We start from the raw sequence: 16,734 nt of genomic DNA on the forward strand, positions 1-16,734 counted from the left end.
TTTTCCTTCCCCTGTTAAGCCAGACTGCTTTATCTCTCTGAGCCATGCCCAACTCCCCAACAAATCTCTTCTAAACAAGGCAATGTAAAATTGGGGGAAAGTATCTTCAATGGCTGCTTTACTATAAACTGACAATATGGGACCATTGGGTGAAGCAAAAACAAAACAAAACAACAACAACAAAATCAAACCCTCCAAATCACAACAGGGAATAGGAAGAATGTCACTTAAAATTCACCTACTAAACAAAGGATTTTTTTCTTAACATGAACAGAGATTCAAATATTTATCCCCATTTCGATCTCTAAATGGGTTTTGCATAGGGACCAAATTGGGTCATCCATCCTTCTGGTTGAACAGAACACAGAGCGCTCCTCAAGAAAAGGACCATTTGTTTGAAAACACTCTATTGAGCATGCTCTACCTTACCACTGGAATATGCCAAGCGCTGTCACAGATGGCAGGCTCTGACAGTTCCCATCCGTAGCGTCGATACTCGACAGTTCAGCACAAGATCAGTGACATTCTGTCTCATTAGAACCACGCTAATTATCACAGCTAGTTTCAGGGGAAACCATGTGTTGCAATGGTCAATTTGAAGGAGTCTGTGCATCAACAAACTGGTAATAAGGATCAGACACCTTATTATATGACAGCATGCCGCCTATGATCTGATTTACAGAATCAGAGGCACTGGGGCGGCCGGAGAGGCTGGCAGTTTATGAAACAGTGTGCTTAAACCCAATTCTTAAAGCATTCTGGTTGGAAAGGGAACTGTTCAAAACATACACCAGGGCAACTGGAATTGCTGAATCAAGAAATCAAAGGAGAATAGATTTTCTATTAGCACACAACACAAGGAGAGTTAAGATTTGGAGGAGGGGAGGGGAACTTCACCAATTTGGTAATTGCATGTCAACTCCAGAGATGGTTTGGAGCTTGCATTTTTGCAAAGTACATAGTGATAAATTGCAGAATGGCTACATATCTACTGATCTCTAAACTACAATCACTTGCTTTTAAGTGAATATGCTGTGACTTGTGTCATTTTGCCAAAACCAAAAGGAATGCCTGTATAAATGAGTAACAAGTCTACTTGGAAAAGGGAGCCACCTACAAGATTACTTTTTAAGATACCGGAGGTGGTACTCTCCGTAGGACAGGAAAAATCTACACTAGATATTTATCAACTATCTGAGTTCTTCCATCCCTACTTCAATGATGTGAAATTTTAACAGTAGTTTCTTTCAGAGCAATTTTACTATTGTCATTTCACATAAATACTATTTCATAGATATGTTTATTTCATTATTTTCAGTTTTCATGTAAGGAAGAAAGACAATAAATTGTAAACCTACCTGCATTATCCAAAATGTAAAAGACAACGATTGAGAGTTCTGAGCGAACACTTTGTCTTTTAATTTGGTAGTTTGTTAATGGACAGCATCATGATACTGTGTGCTCGGTTTAACTGAATGACATTAAGTTCTCAGATCAATTCCCATCATGAACTCAGCCCTGTTGGCTTACTCTTTTAACAACTCCCATTTTTGTAGATCACCAGTGATGTTCTAAGGAGCTAGCTCTTCAAATGTTAAAGCTTAATGAAGACGAGCTTCTAAAAAAAGAATCTTGCACAGAGCATTCTTGTTCAAAACTTCCAGTTTATGCTATCCTTTGAAGTCAAAAGGTGACCATGATTAATGCAGATTCGATACATATAGAATGTGCACACCCATGCTTCAGAAGGCATAGACTGAGCCCTTTAGTGATCACCTCTGCCACAGCCTTCATCAACTTCCTCGCATGGCCCCCTCTTTAAAGAACTGGCTCTCAAGCTGCAAGCTGATTCTCTTCAAGTCTTGCCTAAAAATTTTCTTGTGACATTGCCTAAAAGTGAAAAACTAGACTTCAATAAGTTATAAACTGTATTTGAAATAATTAAACTTATGAAGTGAGGTCAAAGAAAAACATATTTATGGCTTTCTGCCAATCAATTTTAAACGTAGAGGGGAAAAAAGTGAAATTTAAAAACTACTTGACTGTAACAACAAGACAGCCAAAGAAGTTTTGTTTGATTTTAAGCTAAAGTAGACAACACCAAATGTCTAAAGGATGAAATATCCCTGGACATATTTTTAGCCAAAAATTTTAATGGGCAAACAAATGTTAATAATTTTATACCTCCTTGATTAAACCCTAAATTTACTAAGTTATGCTTATATTACTATTTACGTATTTAGCTTTTAAAAATCATGTAACTGCCAGGCTACTCAGGAGGCTGAGATCTGAGGATCACAGTTTTGAAGACCGTCTAGGAGGATGAATCTGAGTCTCTAATCTAAGTAATCAACAATAAAGCTGGTAATAGAAGTGAGGTCAAGAGATAGCTTTGAGTGAAAAGCTAAGGGATAGTGCCCAGGGCCTGAGTTCAAGCCTCAGTATTGGTGTGTACATACACATATACACACACACACACACACACACACACACACCATGTAATCAACACACAATTGCATACATTTAGACTATCAGAGTAGTTAGTATCTAAAGCCAATAATGTCAATAGTCCTGTTTGTAGTCAACTAGAAATGTACATATAGGCCAATGTTTTAGAAAACTAAAGCCAATCTAGATTCCCAATATTTCTTATTTCCCAATACCTTTAGCAACGATTGCTAATAACACCAAAAGAAGACAGGAAAAACATCTTCCTATGGAAGACGATACAGAGGACCCCAGAAAGGAATGTCAGACTCAATACACATACGGCTGAGTTGTATGATGCAGGGCTATGCTGTAGGCTGTCTTCCTCTTCTCTTTGCTCTCCCACAAATGCTCTTTTTGACCCTTCTCCCAGGGGCAAGTGAATCCATGCTCATCTAAGCTGCTCCTGCCCAGAGCTTCCTCCACCTAGCTTTTGATTTTTATTTTTGTAGGTATTTTTATTATTTTCATCAACTGCTGAATTAATGCCTAGGACTTTTTTTCTTTGTTTTGCTTTTTAAATAAGTTTTTTTTATTGTGAAAATACTATACAGAGGGGTTACAGTTACATGAGCAAGGTAGTAAGTACATTTCTTATCAAGTATTGTTGCCTTTTTTAAAGAGCAGTTCTTTTTTCAGACACTGGCTAAAGAAACCTCCAAGTGTCCATGAGAAGGGGCTCTGAGGACACAATATAAATTCATGCAGACTGCTACAAAAGGAAGTGGCACCAGAAATAACAGAAACTGACTTTTGAGTCTGCTGAGCCTCCTGCCTGCCTTAAATAAGAAGCTATACAGGTGAAATCGTGTTGCAGCAACATCTGTTACTTGAACACTGCAGAAGAATGAATCAGCACACAGCTTCAAACCAGGACTTCCATGAGGTACAGCATGGTAGAACAATGAATACAGTGCGTTGGCTCCTGATTTTATCCCTGGATTTTTGTCACTAGTGATTCCAGATGTCAGCAAGGATAACTATATTTTTAGCTGTATTTTTGGACCCAATGGTTTGTGATATATGACTTATTAAAATGGACATTTCAATCACCATTTAAGGGTTTCTAAACTAAGAGTAGGAAGGATTCTTTTGTGTTTCACCTATAAACTTCAGGATTCTGAAGTACTCTTGGTTTTTTGCCTTTTTTCTTTTCTTGCTCATCCTAGAGGCTCCAAATCTCAAGTGAAAAATTATCTAAAAAGTAGATTGAGCAGAGAAGAAAAAAATGTGGCCTCTTCTGCCAATTGTTCTATTTTTGCAGATCTGAAAAAAATGTAGGTAGGCTAAGAGCTAAGTATTAAAATCCATACTTATCAAGCTGGGCACCAGTGGGTGACACCTATAATCCAAGCTACTCAGGAGGCTGAGATCTGAAGATCTTGGTTTGAGAAGAGCCTTGGCAAGAAAGTCTATGATACTCTTATCTTCAATTAACCACAAAAAGCCAATAGAGTGCTATTCTTGAGTAAAAAAAAGCTATGGGTGGGGGGGGGGGGAAGGGACATGACCAGGCCTTATGTTCAAGCCCCAATACTGGTATGCACATGCATACACGCACATGCACACACGCATATGCACACACATGTGCAGGCACCAATCTATCAATCCAGCCAGGCTGCAGTGGCCAGATTCCTATAACCTGCACAGCCTACAAAGGATCTTAATTGTCTTACAGTCAAATAAAGTCTTCGGCATCTAATTGCTTTGCTTAAAAGACCCTGTTCAACAGTAAGGAGAAAGAGGGTAATCATTTCTAAACACCAAGTGGGGATGCTGTAAAAGCCTTCAGCTTGGCTGTATGTGCTCCTGTGTCTGCTGGCTCCACCTCCGCAAACGTGGAAATCAATGTAACACTTCCATGTACAAGGCAAGGCCTACGGCACTGCTAATGTCCCCTTGCTGGACACACACCTTAAGTCTCAGAGCTCTCCAGGGGTTTGCTATGGAATAAAATTAGATTCCAACATCTGCCACTATTAAGGAAAAAATTCCATTCCATCTCCCATATGAAAACACTATAACCAATGAACAGTAACTGAACCTTGATACCGTAATGGTTATTACCCAAATCAACTATTTTTTTTTAAACAGTAAAATTAGCAGACTCTACTCTCATCATTATTTGAATCTTATCTGACTAAATGTTTGATAAAATTCCAATGTGATTCGATTCGGGGGAAAAAAAAGCTTGCTGCTTATTTGAACACCCAGAATATAAAGTATATTCATCTGTAGCTATTCACATTATGTTTAAAGCATATCATCTTTTTAAAGTTTGCATCAGCCTGCTTTCCTACCCAAGCACAAAAAGGTAGCCTACCTTCAGTTTTTTTACTTGCATATTTTACTCAGACGTTAAAAACAATCTCATTTCTATTATTCATTGAAGAGAAGAGATAATATAATACATGTGAAATGGTAGGGTGGGTATGAGTTTGTTTCTAATCCTGAGAATACTTGGTGCATTAGTCACTCCAGAACCCATTTTACCTTTTAAGATGGAAGCTATTTGAAATACATAAATACATGATAAATAAATCACTCTTCCCCATATGGAGGACTAAACCTCTTACTTAGCACATTATAAAATGTTTTCCATTTGTATATAGTGCTGTACAACCTAAAAGCTCTTCTGCATACATCAGAGAATGTGACTGCCTCCTATGCTAAAAGAAGCTTGGGCTTACTAAGTCTATGTGATTTCCCAATATGATGTTGCCAGCAACAGCCTGACCCTGGATCATTGCCTGGACCTCTTTTGGCCCTTCCACCATTCATACCCACCTCCTGGGTTCCGAAGGCCTTGTGATGGTAGGAGCCTCTGGTTCACAAGTACATCAATGAAGAAAAGGAAAATCCTCACTATTTCCACTATGAACTAATCCAACCATCTTAACTCCTCTTTGCTGAGGTAATGGTAACTACAGTGCTCCTGCTCCTTTGATCCCTCAGGAGACACTAAAATCGTAGGAGAGCTTCAATTTGGAGTTGGCTCTACTATTTATTAGTTGGAGGACCATCATAGGTCAATGGAGGAAGTTAGTACAGGGTTACTAAAGTGAATTTAGGTAAATAAATAATGCATCCTAAGGTCTAGGGCAAAACAGGTGATGATGTTCAGCCAACTTGGACAAACCAGGGTAAGACACAAAGCAGATGAAGGAAGATGGGCTGAGGTGGAAGTACTTTTGGTTCCTCTCGCTTTTTACACACTTGACCTGAGAGACAAGGAGTGCTGCTTCATTCTGACTAGCCCTGGCACACTACTGGAGGTATAAGTAACTATCTTAGAAGTTACCTATGTTGATTATGAATCATTAAGGTCTGTTGGTTCTGAAGGTTATTTTGTTCATTTTTCAAGCTCCTTTATAAAACGTCAGGGCAGAAGAACAGAACCAAAGCAAACAACCACCTTTCACTGTTAGTCAGATTTCTTTTGTTAGGGCTGAATCTAGTTTGGGGACTTATGTCTTAAGCCATCTGTAATCTTTGCACATAGTTTCATAAAAAGAGTAGTACTAGCACTTAACTGAAGAACCAAAGAGAACTGCAAAAATGCTCTGCTAGGAAGTTAAAATACTCACTAGAAATTAGCAATAACTATTCAGAGGGATGAAAATGGTCAACTGACTAGATTCCATAGCCTACAGTGTTCCCTAGGATTCTCACTCTAACAATCATGAGAGATTAGCTAAAAGTTGGGAGGGTCTTAGGCAACAAATCAACATAGCAGATGTGCTTGCTGAAACATCGGGTTAGTGAAGACCTGAGAAGGCTACAAAGTAAAGGATGTTTGAAAAGCCAGACAGGGCACCGCATACATTGCTGGTAGTAGCCAATTGTTGTTACTTCTAGAAGAGTTCCAAAATTGGTATCTTGGCCAAGAGAAATGGTGATGGCTGGGGTGGGCCACTAAATTGAAGTAAATGATAGATAAAAGGCAATTAAAGAATACTTATTGAAAAGCATTAATATTCATTTTGTTTGTGTTGTTTAACAGCTGACCAGATTATATAATTCATAGCTAGTTTATCTACTTTGGGGATCTGGGAAAAGAGCCTGGTCCTTGTAGGAATGTACTCTGTTATTCTTGATAATTGGAGAGGTCACAAATAAAAAAAGTTGTGGGGATCAGAAAGAAATGCAAGATAATGTATATTTAAATAAGAGATCCTCATTATAATTAGACTAAATAGTCAAAACAAGCATGTTCAGGGTGGGTGGGTAAAGTGAGCACAGGACATTTCTCCTTAATGCATAGTCTTGGTGTGTAAATGAAGACATCTGAAGACACACACAGGTTTGAAGCGGCTCTAACATTCTATCATAATTAGAAACATTTCAAGAGCCCTGTAATTTCCAATCAAAATTACAGTAATTTCCGATATACAAGCCATGATTCATGACAGAATTTTACATTCCATGAGAGATTACGGTGGCCTGATGTATGACACGCTGAGTACAGCACTAACATAAACAATTCAGTTTAATGTTTAAACAGCACTTGATGTTTAGAATCTCACAATAAAAGAAACATATTATTGTAGAAATTATCACTTTGACAGTGATTGAAGGGTAGGCAGGCATGTGGCCTATAAAGCTATAATTTTTACAGTCCACAGCTTGAGTTTAATCATTTTTATATAACATTTCCAAGATATCCCTTAAGTATTTCGCCAGTCTATAACTTAAACAAGAACAATATTTTTCTAAAACCAAAGTCTCATTAAGTACCACTATTAATGCTGATAGAGTAAAATTTTAGGAAAAGCTAAAAAAAAAGTGTTATAAGTACATTCTGCTGTACATATTCCCAAGATCATATATTTTATCACAAATTGGTAACACCCAGGATGTTATATAAGAGGGCTCATTACTGACAAGAAAAATATATTTGCATCACATTTCAAGTGTTCAAATCTCACCTGGATCCCTGGACTGCAAAGTATCACCTTGATAAATGTTGCCAATTCCTTTTGCGAGGGGAAGTTTCATATTCTTCTGGTCCCTTAACAAGTATTCTTGACTTTGAGAAATGTATATATAATTTTAAGTTTATTCCTACAGATGATTCTATTTTGATGAACAAAAGCTATCAATATGTGATGAAAGGCTGCATCATCTACCATTTGTTTTTCATTTGGATTTACAGAGATTTGCAATTTTTCCAATTCAAACCCTTCAGCTATAATTCATCAGAATTGGACACATTTTTAAATTGTTAATTTGTGTGTCTTGTACACATCTATAGAAAGACTAAAATGATTAATATGCAAAGATATATGTGCATGAGGAGTTTAGTAATTGCATCTAATACGTATGTAGTGTTTGTAGTATTTTAGAATAAAAAAATCATGGTCATCTACGTAATAATGAAACAATAGGAAATGAATTATACTATTATAAAACATCAGGTTGAGAAACTTTCTATATGTTGTGACAGTCTTCTTTGAAATTTTATATTAACAGATTTATGGATGAACAGAAAAGAAATGACTGTTGGAGGGAAACCAAACCTCTGCTTCTAACCTGATCTACACATCATTTTATCCCTGTGCATATAATCCTAGAGACTGTGACCCCTCCGTGACGCAAAGTTCACAGTGAAAGCAGACACAGCTTTTAATGAAATGCCAGAGGCATCACTGATAAACATCTCATGCCCAAAAGAGAATCTTACCTGGCTTTTGGTTGCTGCAACCTTTGCAAACAGTGCCTGGGACACTTTAGCGCGCTTCATTTCCTGCTGAATCTCATCATAAATGGAGGCATTAATGTTCATGGTATTGTTCTCCGGCTTCCCATTCCTCTCAGTGGCAATAGTAGCTGTTTTCACCTACAAAACATTTTGAACATTGCTGTCATTTTTCATTGGCCAAATTGTTTTGATGCTTCTCAGGCTCAGCGTCCAAACTGGACATTGTTGCTCCTTTTATGATCAAGGTGATCAACAGTGCAGTCATTCAACATTAGTTATTGCCCTGAGATCAGATTGCTTAAGTTAAGGAAGTCACATTGTCACAGATGATTGCATCTGTAATGTGACAGCAACTGCTAGCTGACAACCAGGAATTATAATGCCATAAAGTAAGTTTTCTGGAAAACAGAATAGTTGCAAAGACTTGAAAACCCTAAACTAATTGTCTCCCAATTACCTTCCATTCCAACCCTAACAAAGGAAATTCACAATTAAGATCATAATGCACAGTGCCGTATCTTCACTGGGTGCCCGGTGCCTAATAGACAATTGCATCACTAATAGCTATTATATACTATGGCCTTTTTAATTTTAGATTCTTTTTTATGCCTCTTCCTCTTAGGTTTCATTTTAAAAATCTTCCATAACAAAGCCATTTGCAGAACTGCGTATTTAAATCTTCTATCCATCCATGAAACAGGTAGAGTGCCGTGCTTAATTATCATAAAGGCTGGTTGCATTTTACACGTGCATGTCCAAGCTGTTCTGTATAATTATTTTATCTTTTCCTGGCACCCTTGTCTATAACTATTTCCTTTTGACTCATGGAACCAGACAATAAGAAAATGTTTCACAACATTTAAGAGAATTTTATGATAAGCTACACAAAATATATAATCGGTGACTTTATATATCCAAAATGCGTAATTCTGAGTGAAAAAGTAATGCCAACCTTTGGTAATTATGATAAGAAGAAATCATCAGGAAAATGTCACAAAATTTGGGGGAGAAAAAAATCACATCTTGACTTCCAGATTTATTGATATTAATATTCATTTTGTAAACTCTAAATTTAATTTTTATTATGCAGTTGTATGAACCAGTTATATGGACATTTACAAAGGAACTCCGTAAGTTGACTTTTTACTAAGAACTTGATAAAACTGTAAATGAAACACCAGGCTTGAAGCAGGATCCTGCTTCTCCCAGCAGTGCTTTCTGAAAGACCTCTCCTTTACAGACCCAGGTTCTGTCCTCTAGAAGCTAAGAATCTTCCACAACTCTCACACAAACAATGAGTAATAGAACACAAAGGAATTTAGAATAAGCAAGCTATTGCTGGCATCTAATCATCCAAATCATTAAGTCAAACTGCAAGTCTTTCAAGTTTAGGTCTCATCCCCAAAATGAGTGCCATGAAAGGAGGGATACAGGTTTACCCTTGAAGACTAAATTCTTGAAAGTAAACATGTAACTCCCTTTAAAATGTACCTTCTGAATCTTTCTAACTCTAGCAAGTTAGCCAAGTAATTCTACTCTTGCTGATCTAGAGAAAGCAGGTGGATTGTTCTACCATGACATTAGCCATGCCATGTCTGGATAGGCCTGAGAAGACATCTCAGGTGAAACAAACATGACCTCTTGGCTGGCCTCACTGCTTCCCTTAAGCCTGGGACAGAATCCTGAGAGGCTAGGCTATACCTCCAGGGCTCCCTTTCCAGCACTGGGGTGTAAGCAAGGACATTCACAGAGGTATATTAAGGACGGGAGGCCACTAAGACACACACACAGGGCTTTGAAGCAATAATCTGCTAAACACCACTTTAGGAGCCAGAAGAGTTAACGCATTACCATAAATTGCCTACAAAGTTGCTTTGGTGAGATTTGAAACTTTGCTCTGGGGTGGTCTTGCTTTGAGGCACAGGGATAGATTTGATCACCCCATGGGGTCCTTTTTAATACCTATTTTTCTTACTGCTTAAATGAGAGAGAAAAGAAAAGCCATTTCAGTCGCTTTAAAAATTGAATGTTATGGAAATGGAGGCACGAAGTCTGGGCCCTGGAAGGACCTGTTCTTCAGTATCAATCCACATAGCAATAGTAAGTAAGCAGGTTTTGGAAACTTGGACTCTCCATCTGTTTTTAAAATAATTTTCATTCTTTTGTAAAAACATTAAACTTATCTTTGAGGTAGGTTACAATCCTTTCTTTCAACCCTACGATTCTGTTTCCAAAGTTTTCACTGCTTGAGCCGAAAAGCAAGAATTCTAGATTTTTTTAAATCAAATAATCATTTCCTAGTAGCCAACGTTATCAAAATAAAAGTAGAAATCAAGCATCTCATAAAACTTTTAAAAGGAACTTGAATGTGATGGGGGAAACTTTTTTAAATGTGAAGTCAGAAATATTGGTCTGTATTATTCATTTTTTAAAAATATTTTAAAAAGTTCTTTTTTATATCTCCTTGGTCCAGATATGCATCTATCTTACCACATTTTTTTTCCTTAACACAAGCTATTGCTTAAGGGGACCTAACTTGGATAGTCTTTCAAAAAGCAAAAGCTGAAATGGAAACAAAAATCTTGTCTATCTCTCTCTACTAAGTACTATTTTAGCTTAGTACAAAAAAAATCTTCTTTAATCCTGCTTTAGCTTTTAATGTTATATCACACATTAAAATTCATAAAGTAGTTCATTCCAGGCAAAACAAGCTACTCTTCACTCTTCTCCACAAATAGCACAAGAGGTGAAATAAACGCAGTTGCCTTCGGAAGGGCTTTTATCAAGGTAGGGTGGACTACTCCATCATTAAAGAGGCGCCAGGGAAGTAGTTAGATGATTCTACTTTTTACCTTCCCATGTGAGGAGAGGGTACAGCACTAGAGCTCACCTTTTGGTTCACTAAATTTGTGCTGCACTGCATACATTTTCCATGAAAACTCTATTTTGCTTCTTCAAGAATTGCTAAGTGCATCAAATCATACTTTGAACTACACAAAATTAACTCCCCTTTGGTCTGGACTGGTGTACACGCTACTCTTTAAAGCACAAAGAGTGACCTGCAAGCACAGGGCTCTCACATCCTCAGAATCAAAGCTTTTTGTATTTGGTAACAATAATTTTCACAATAAAGCTGGTCACTTATGATCTGATTATTATGTGCTGAGCATTTCAGTAATGTATAACTGTGCAATCTTCATAACAGCCCACAGTAAATACTATGATAATAACTAGGTAACTATGTGAATACTATTTATAATAATAAAATGTTAAGTCATGTCCACGGCTCAAAGTTGAGATCTAAACTTCAAATGATTGGTGCTGAATTTTATCTTAGCTCTGAATCTTAGTTAAGACACTATGGAAATTATGTAGAGCTCTGCTTTAAGAGCCTTTTAACTTACAAAAATTCTTACTTATCACCAGGCATGGTGCCACATGCTGTGATCCCAAGTACTAGAATAACAAAGGCAGAGGCAGAAGCATCATGAGTTCAAGGCTAGCCTGAGCTATGTAAGACCCAGTCTCTAAAGGAAAGGAGGAGTAGGAGAGCTGACACATTGTTTGTTATATAGACTCTGTATATTTTCTAAATTTTTATTATCAAGTATCATGCCTTCCTTTAGAATAAATAAAAGAATTAGAGGAAGGGATGTCAAAACAAATGAAGAAAATAAGAATTATATAACTCACATGTAAGTTATAAGTTGGCAATTACATGCTTTCAAAGTGCTCTCATGAAAAGTAAAACTGAAAAAATTAATTTAACTCCCAAAGTCACATGTATATGAATACATACACATGAAACCACAGTAAGAAATCACCAATATAAAACTGATTAGAAAAGTATTATTAATAAAACTCTTCTAATAAATTCTTAAAGCACAGTCAGGAGACTTTAAGACCAAGGAACTTTGGTAGAATAAGTTTTTCCTAGATAACTTTCTTATGACCAAAGTTTGGAAGGGGTATTTTCACCACAATTTCATAAGCACAATTATCCAAAGTCTTTTCAAGTGGATCATTTGTTCAATATTCAATTTATTCCATCAGGACAATTTCCTCAAATGCATTCCTCTTTCCAATCTAAAAACACAACTTCCCACCCTCTAACAAACAGGAAAATCCTCCAAGTTTTATTTTCCCCTTCTAAAATAAATTTTTGTATGCTAAGGAGGTAGCTTGAGGTACAAGCAGGAGTAACAGACTAACTGGGGGATTTGAAAACTTTTAATTAAACCTTTCACTTGGGTTTCTCTTTTCTCTTAGCAAAAGGCTGGTATGAGGATCCAATGAATTAATGCATGGGAAGGTGCTTAGAAAACTGTGAACTATTATGAAATGCAAGGTATTCTAATTTCTTAAATTAGTGCATGTAAGTTGTGAAAATATACTTTTGGCAAACAGGTCTGGCTGACAGAGGTTGCCTGCCCCAGGCAGAGAATGAAACCCATGCATGGCTGCCCTTACTAGAGCACTCTGGACAGGAGTCACAGAACCTTGGTTGGGTCAGCCAAGAATTTTGTTGTTTCTGGAGGCTGGTGAGGTTATCACTAGGAACTATACTTGAAAGCTCCCTGCTAGCCAGAGAAGTCCTTTCTTGAAGATGATTTTTGAATCCAAGAGCTTCAAAAGTTTAGCTGCAAGATCTGGTATGCCCCCAAGGACATGTCAAATCATCTTCTATGAGGCCTCTACCTATAAGGAACTAGATAAGAATGCATTCTTTCAGATTTCAATGTACCTGGGAATTCCAAGAACCACTCTGGGCCCCAAGCCTATCCTCCTCATTTTGGAGGAAATAGACTTTGGCAAAATCTAGAATTAAAAAGGGCAGTATTCTTCAGTCTGTGTATCTGTGGGCACCTCCATTTTAGTCATTGGTTATAAACCCAGAAAAAACTTTTTGTGTGATATATTGGATCCAATACAAAAACTCTACTATTTCAACTGTTCAAAAGCTTATGCTTCCCCAATTCTAAAAGTCCTTATCTCAATGATGATGCCTTTAATCTATCAAGAATTGCTAAAAATTTAATCCATGCAATTATTGTTAAAGGACAAAATGTGAACACATTAGAGGTGAACTTCTTTATAATAATAAATAATGCAAAGGGACTGTGTGGGGGCAAATAAGACATACATACATGTATTAGTCATTTTGGAACTTGGTTAGATGGCTGGTAATAAGAGAGACTTTGTCTGAAAGAATTTCACTAAGAATCTAGTTATTCATTGAACTACATTTACATGTTCATCATTGGATACCACCTAAAGGTTAAATATCTACCTCTCTTGAGTTATAGAGTGACTAAGAAGTTAATAGTTAGGCCATAATAAATCGTATTATCTATATATATTTTTTCCTATTCCAAACTGCTCATGGTAGATATTTGTCTTTGCATATACCAAAAAATCCACAAGAGTATCTTAAATGTATATGAAAATAAATATCACTAAAGAATAAGGGCAACACTTAGCTAGAAATAAAAAAGCCTCAAAGAATAAGGATAGTGTAAGCACATTTGGAAAGTGGGTTGCTCAAAATCCCAGAAAAATTAAAAAACAAAAGCTGCGCTAAGGAATCAACAAAGCAAACGTTTAGGCAGATTAAAAATTTAAAAACAGCCGGGCTCTGGTGGCTCACGCCTGTAATCCTAGCTACTCAGGAGGCTGAGATCTGAGAATCGAGGTTCAAAGCCAGCCCGGGCAGGAGAAACCGTGAGACTCCTATCTCCAATAAACCACCAGAAAACCAGAAGCGGCGCTGTAGCTCAAGTGGTAGAGCGCTCGCCTTGAGCTGAAGAGCTGAGGGACAGTGCCCAGGCCCAGAGTTCAAGCCCCACGACCGACAAAAAAAAAAAAAAAAAATTAAAAAACAAAGAGGGACTGGGAAGATGGCTCAGTGGTAGAGCGCTTGCCTTGCATGCATGAGGCCCTGGGTTTGATTCCTCAGCACCAAAGCTGGAAGTGGTGCTGTGGCTCAAATGGTAGAGCGTTAGCCTTGAGCTGAAGACTTGAGGGACAGCGCTCAGGCCCAGAGTTCAGGCCCCATGACAGACAAAATAAATAAATAAATAAAAATTAAAAAAGATGTTCACTGTTGAAATTCACATTGGTCTTAAGCAAGCTATTCTCTTATTGCAAATCAAGTGATAAGCAAAATAAGTCTGCCCAGAGCTTTTGGTAAAGAGTATAGGAACAAGGTTAACTAATGATGGTATGTGTGGTAACTGTTAGCACTGATGAAAAAAAAATCATCTAAGTATTTTTTATTTAATTACCCTTATAAAAGTCATATGTGTATATACACAGTTGCTCATTCTTTATCTTAGGAAGTGGTTTGTTTAGAGATCAAGCTCAGTGGAAGTATGTAGGTACACAAGAGACACACAGCTGTTATTCTTCTTAGAAGAGAAGCATGGCTTCTTTATAGCCTGCCCCTGTGCACATCAAGTCCAGGCTGATTTTCACTAAACAGAGAGAAAATGTACTTTGGTGACATTCCTAAGCAGCAAGTATTTCAGAACTTTATGAACAACAGTGACTTTATGAACAGCAAGTGACTAGATAGTATGTCCGTTCTTCTGTCGTGGACTATCTGTAATACTTTTTTAGATTTTTTTAATTCTTTCTTTTTCTTTTTTTTTTTTTACTGCTGAATAGTCTTTGTAAAATTATTATATTTAGAAATATATGATTGTTAGCATTGATGCAAAGAAATCAACATCAACATATATATATTTCACTAACATTATGTTATAGGAATACTTGGAATCTGTGTTCCATATTCAGTTTTTATATAGTTTTGGTTGACTATTATTTTTTAAGACTTGTGCATGTCACAAATTAAACATACAAACAAACAAAAAAAAAACATACAAAGCCACAGTTGCTTGTGAAGTTGGACCTAACTGACTTTAAAACTTTGATCTGCTAGTTTTTACTGTAGCTTAACTTCTTGAATTGTCATAATAATTATAAGGCTGCTTTTTAAACCGCAACTTAAAAAATAACCATTGATCCATTCATCTACTGAGGGCCATCTGGGTTGGTTCTATAGCTTAGCTATGGTGAATAATATTGCGATAAACATAGTTGTGCTGGTATTTAGTATGGCCTTGTTTGTGATCATTTGAGTCAATGCCCAAAAGTGGGATTGCTGGGTCATTGGGGAGCTCTATGTGGAAATAAAAACATTAATACAAAAAAAAAAAACAACTATCAAGATGCATATACAGATGTTACCTGAAAGGTGACTTGTTTTCCTTCCTCAAAATGTGAAAAAGAGGTTGGAGAAATAGAAAATGTGCCCATTTTCTGGGAATATGGATGGAATTCCTTATCAATCCCATTTAAAGCTGCCTTCAAGGATTGTATTAAACTTAATTATGAAAGATTACAAACGAGATGATGTGTAATTGGTACCAGCTGCAGTTCGTATTGGAAAGCATAAATACAAATGGAATTACTTATTTTTATTTATTTACTATTCAAATGGCAGCTCTAAAACTGGTAAGGATAAAATTGACCTTATTCTTTTTTATTCTTTTGAGTTTAAAATACTTATTTAGTAACAGAGGTAGAGGCAATATCCACTTACAGACTCCTTATACTCTTCTCTGCACCCCCCCCCAAGAATCCAAATAGATTAACACAAAGCTATTTTCTTTCCCCTACCTAATTAGTAGCTTATTGTTTTTATACCAGAATTTGTGATCTGGGACCAAATTCTCCTCAAGCAACTATGCGAATTCTTTAAAATTGGTATCTATCATATTTCTTGCTGAGATTCTTCCTTAAACATTGTTTTAAAAAGAAAGATAAAGAGACTAGCAAGGAAGAAGAGACTGCACCTGGGGAGGGCGGCTGGGTGGTGTGCTTATCAGAGGGGCTGGACCCATGGCCGATGCAGCATTCAAGCTCCTCTCCCTTTCATCCTGGTATATTCGGTCTCTTTCTGCTTCAGGTAACTGCAAGAAATTCTGCATAGCCCGAAGGTTTACCAGCAAAGACTGGGATGCAGTCTTGGGGTCCTCTTCCTTCCGGAGGATTTCTGAAAGCAAGCCCTGAAGAGAATGAAAGGGACAGTGTGAGTTTGCTCCAGCCAGCCCCTAAGGATCCCCCCTCTCTCCTCACCAACCTCCCCCCACAACCCTGGCCCCCGCCCCCGCCCCTTTTCCACTCTGTTAAGGAAATGAAGACTCTGAGGCAGTAATTCTTCGTAGGAATATATTAGTTACAATTGAAGCAATGGAGAAGAGAGCTTCAATTGTGTTCTTAATTTTATTAAACATCTGCTTTACATATAACATAAACCGAAACTGCCTAATTGGTCTCCTTCTTTTGAGTAGCTTAACTTGCCATGAAATCTTTCACAGAGAGAAGATAGAGGGAAGTTAAGCACAAATGAAATCCTCGTAATACAACAGCATTGAACAGTATAGTTCTCAAGTTGCCTAGACAAAGGCAAGGGAATGCCAAGAGTTCAATATGGAAAGACACAAAGCCATTTTTCTAGAGTTGTAAGTAATTTTTTTTTCAAG

General features: G+C 37.2%; 1 protein-coding gene across 6 annotated transcripts in view; it reads right to left on the reverse strand.

The window, feature by feature from the left end:
- Nucleotides 1–16,734, reverse strand: part of Satb1 (SATB homeobox 1) — a 102,386-nt gene that overhangs the window by 26,600 nt on the left and 59,052 nt on the right. For all 6 annotated transcript variants that reach the window (XM_013022147.1, XM_013022152.1, XM_013022150.1 and 3 more), the window contains exons 8-9: nt 16,045–16,257; nt 8,171–8,326 (exon numbers count right to left, since the gene is read on the reverse strand). In XM_013022147.1, coding sequence (XP_012877601.1) covers nt 8,171–8,326; nt 16,045–16,257 — 369 coding nt within the window. The remainder of the gene's footprint in view (nt 1–8,170; nt 8,327–16,044; nt 16,258–16,734) is intronic.

This window comes from Dipodomys ordii, unplaced genomic scaffold, assembly GCF_000151885.1.
Source record: "Dipodomys ordii isolate 6190 unplaced genomic scaffold, Dord_2.0 Scaffold60, whole genome shotgun sequence".
Classification (NCBI taxonomy): Eukaryota; Metazoa; Chordata; class Mammalia; order Rodentia; family Heteromyidae; genus Dipodomys; species Dipodomys ordii.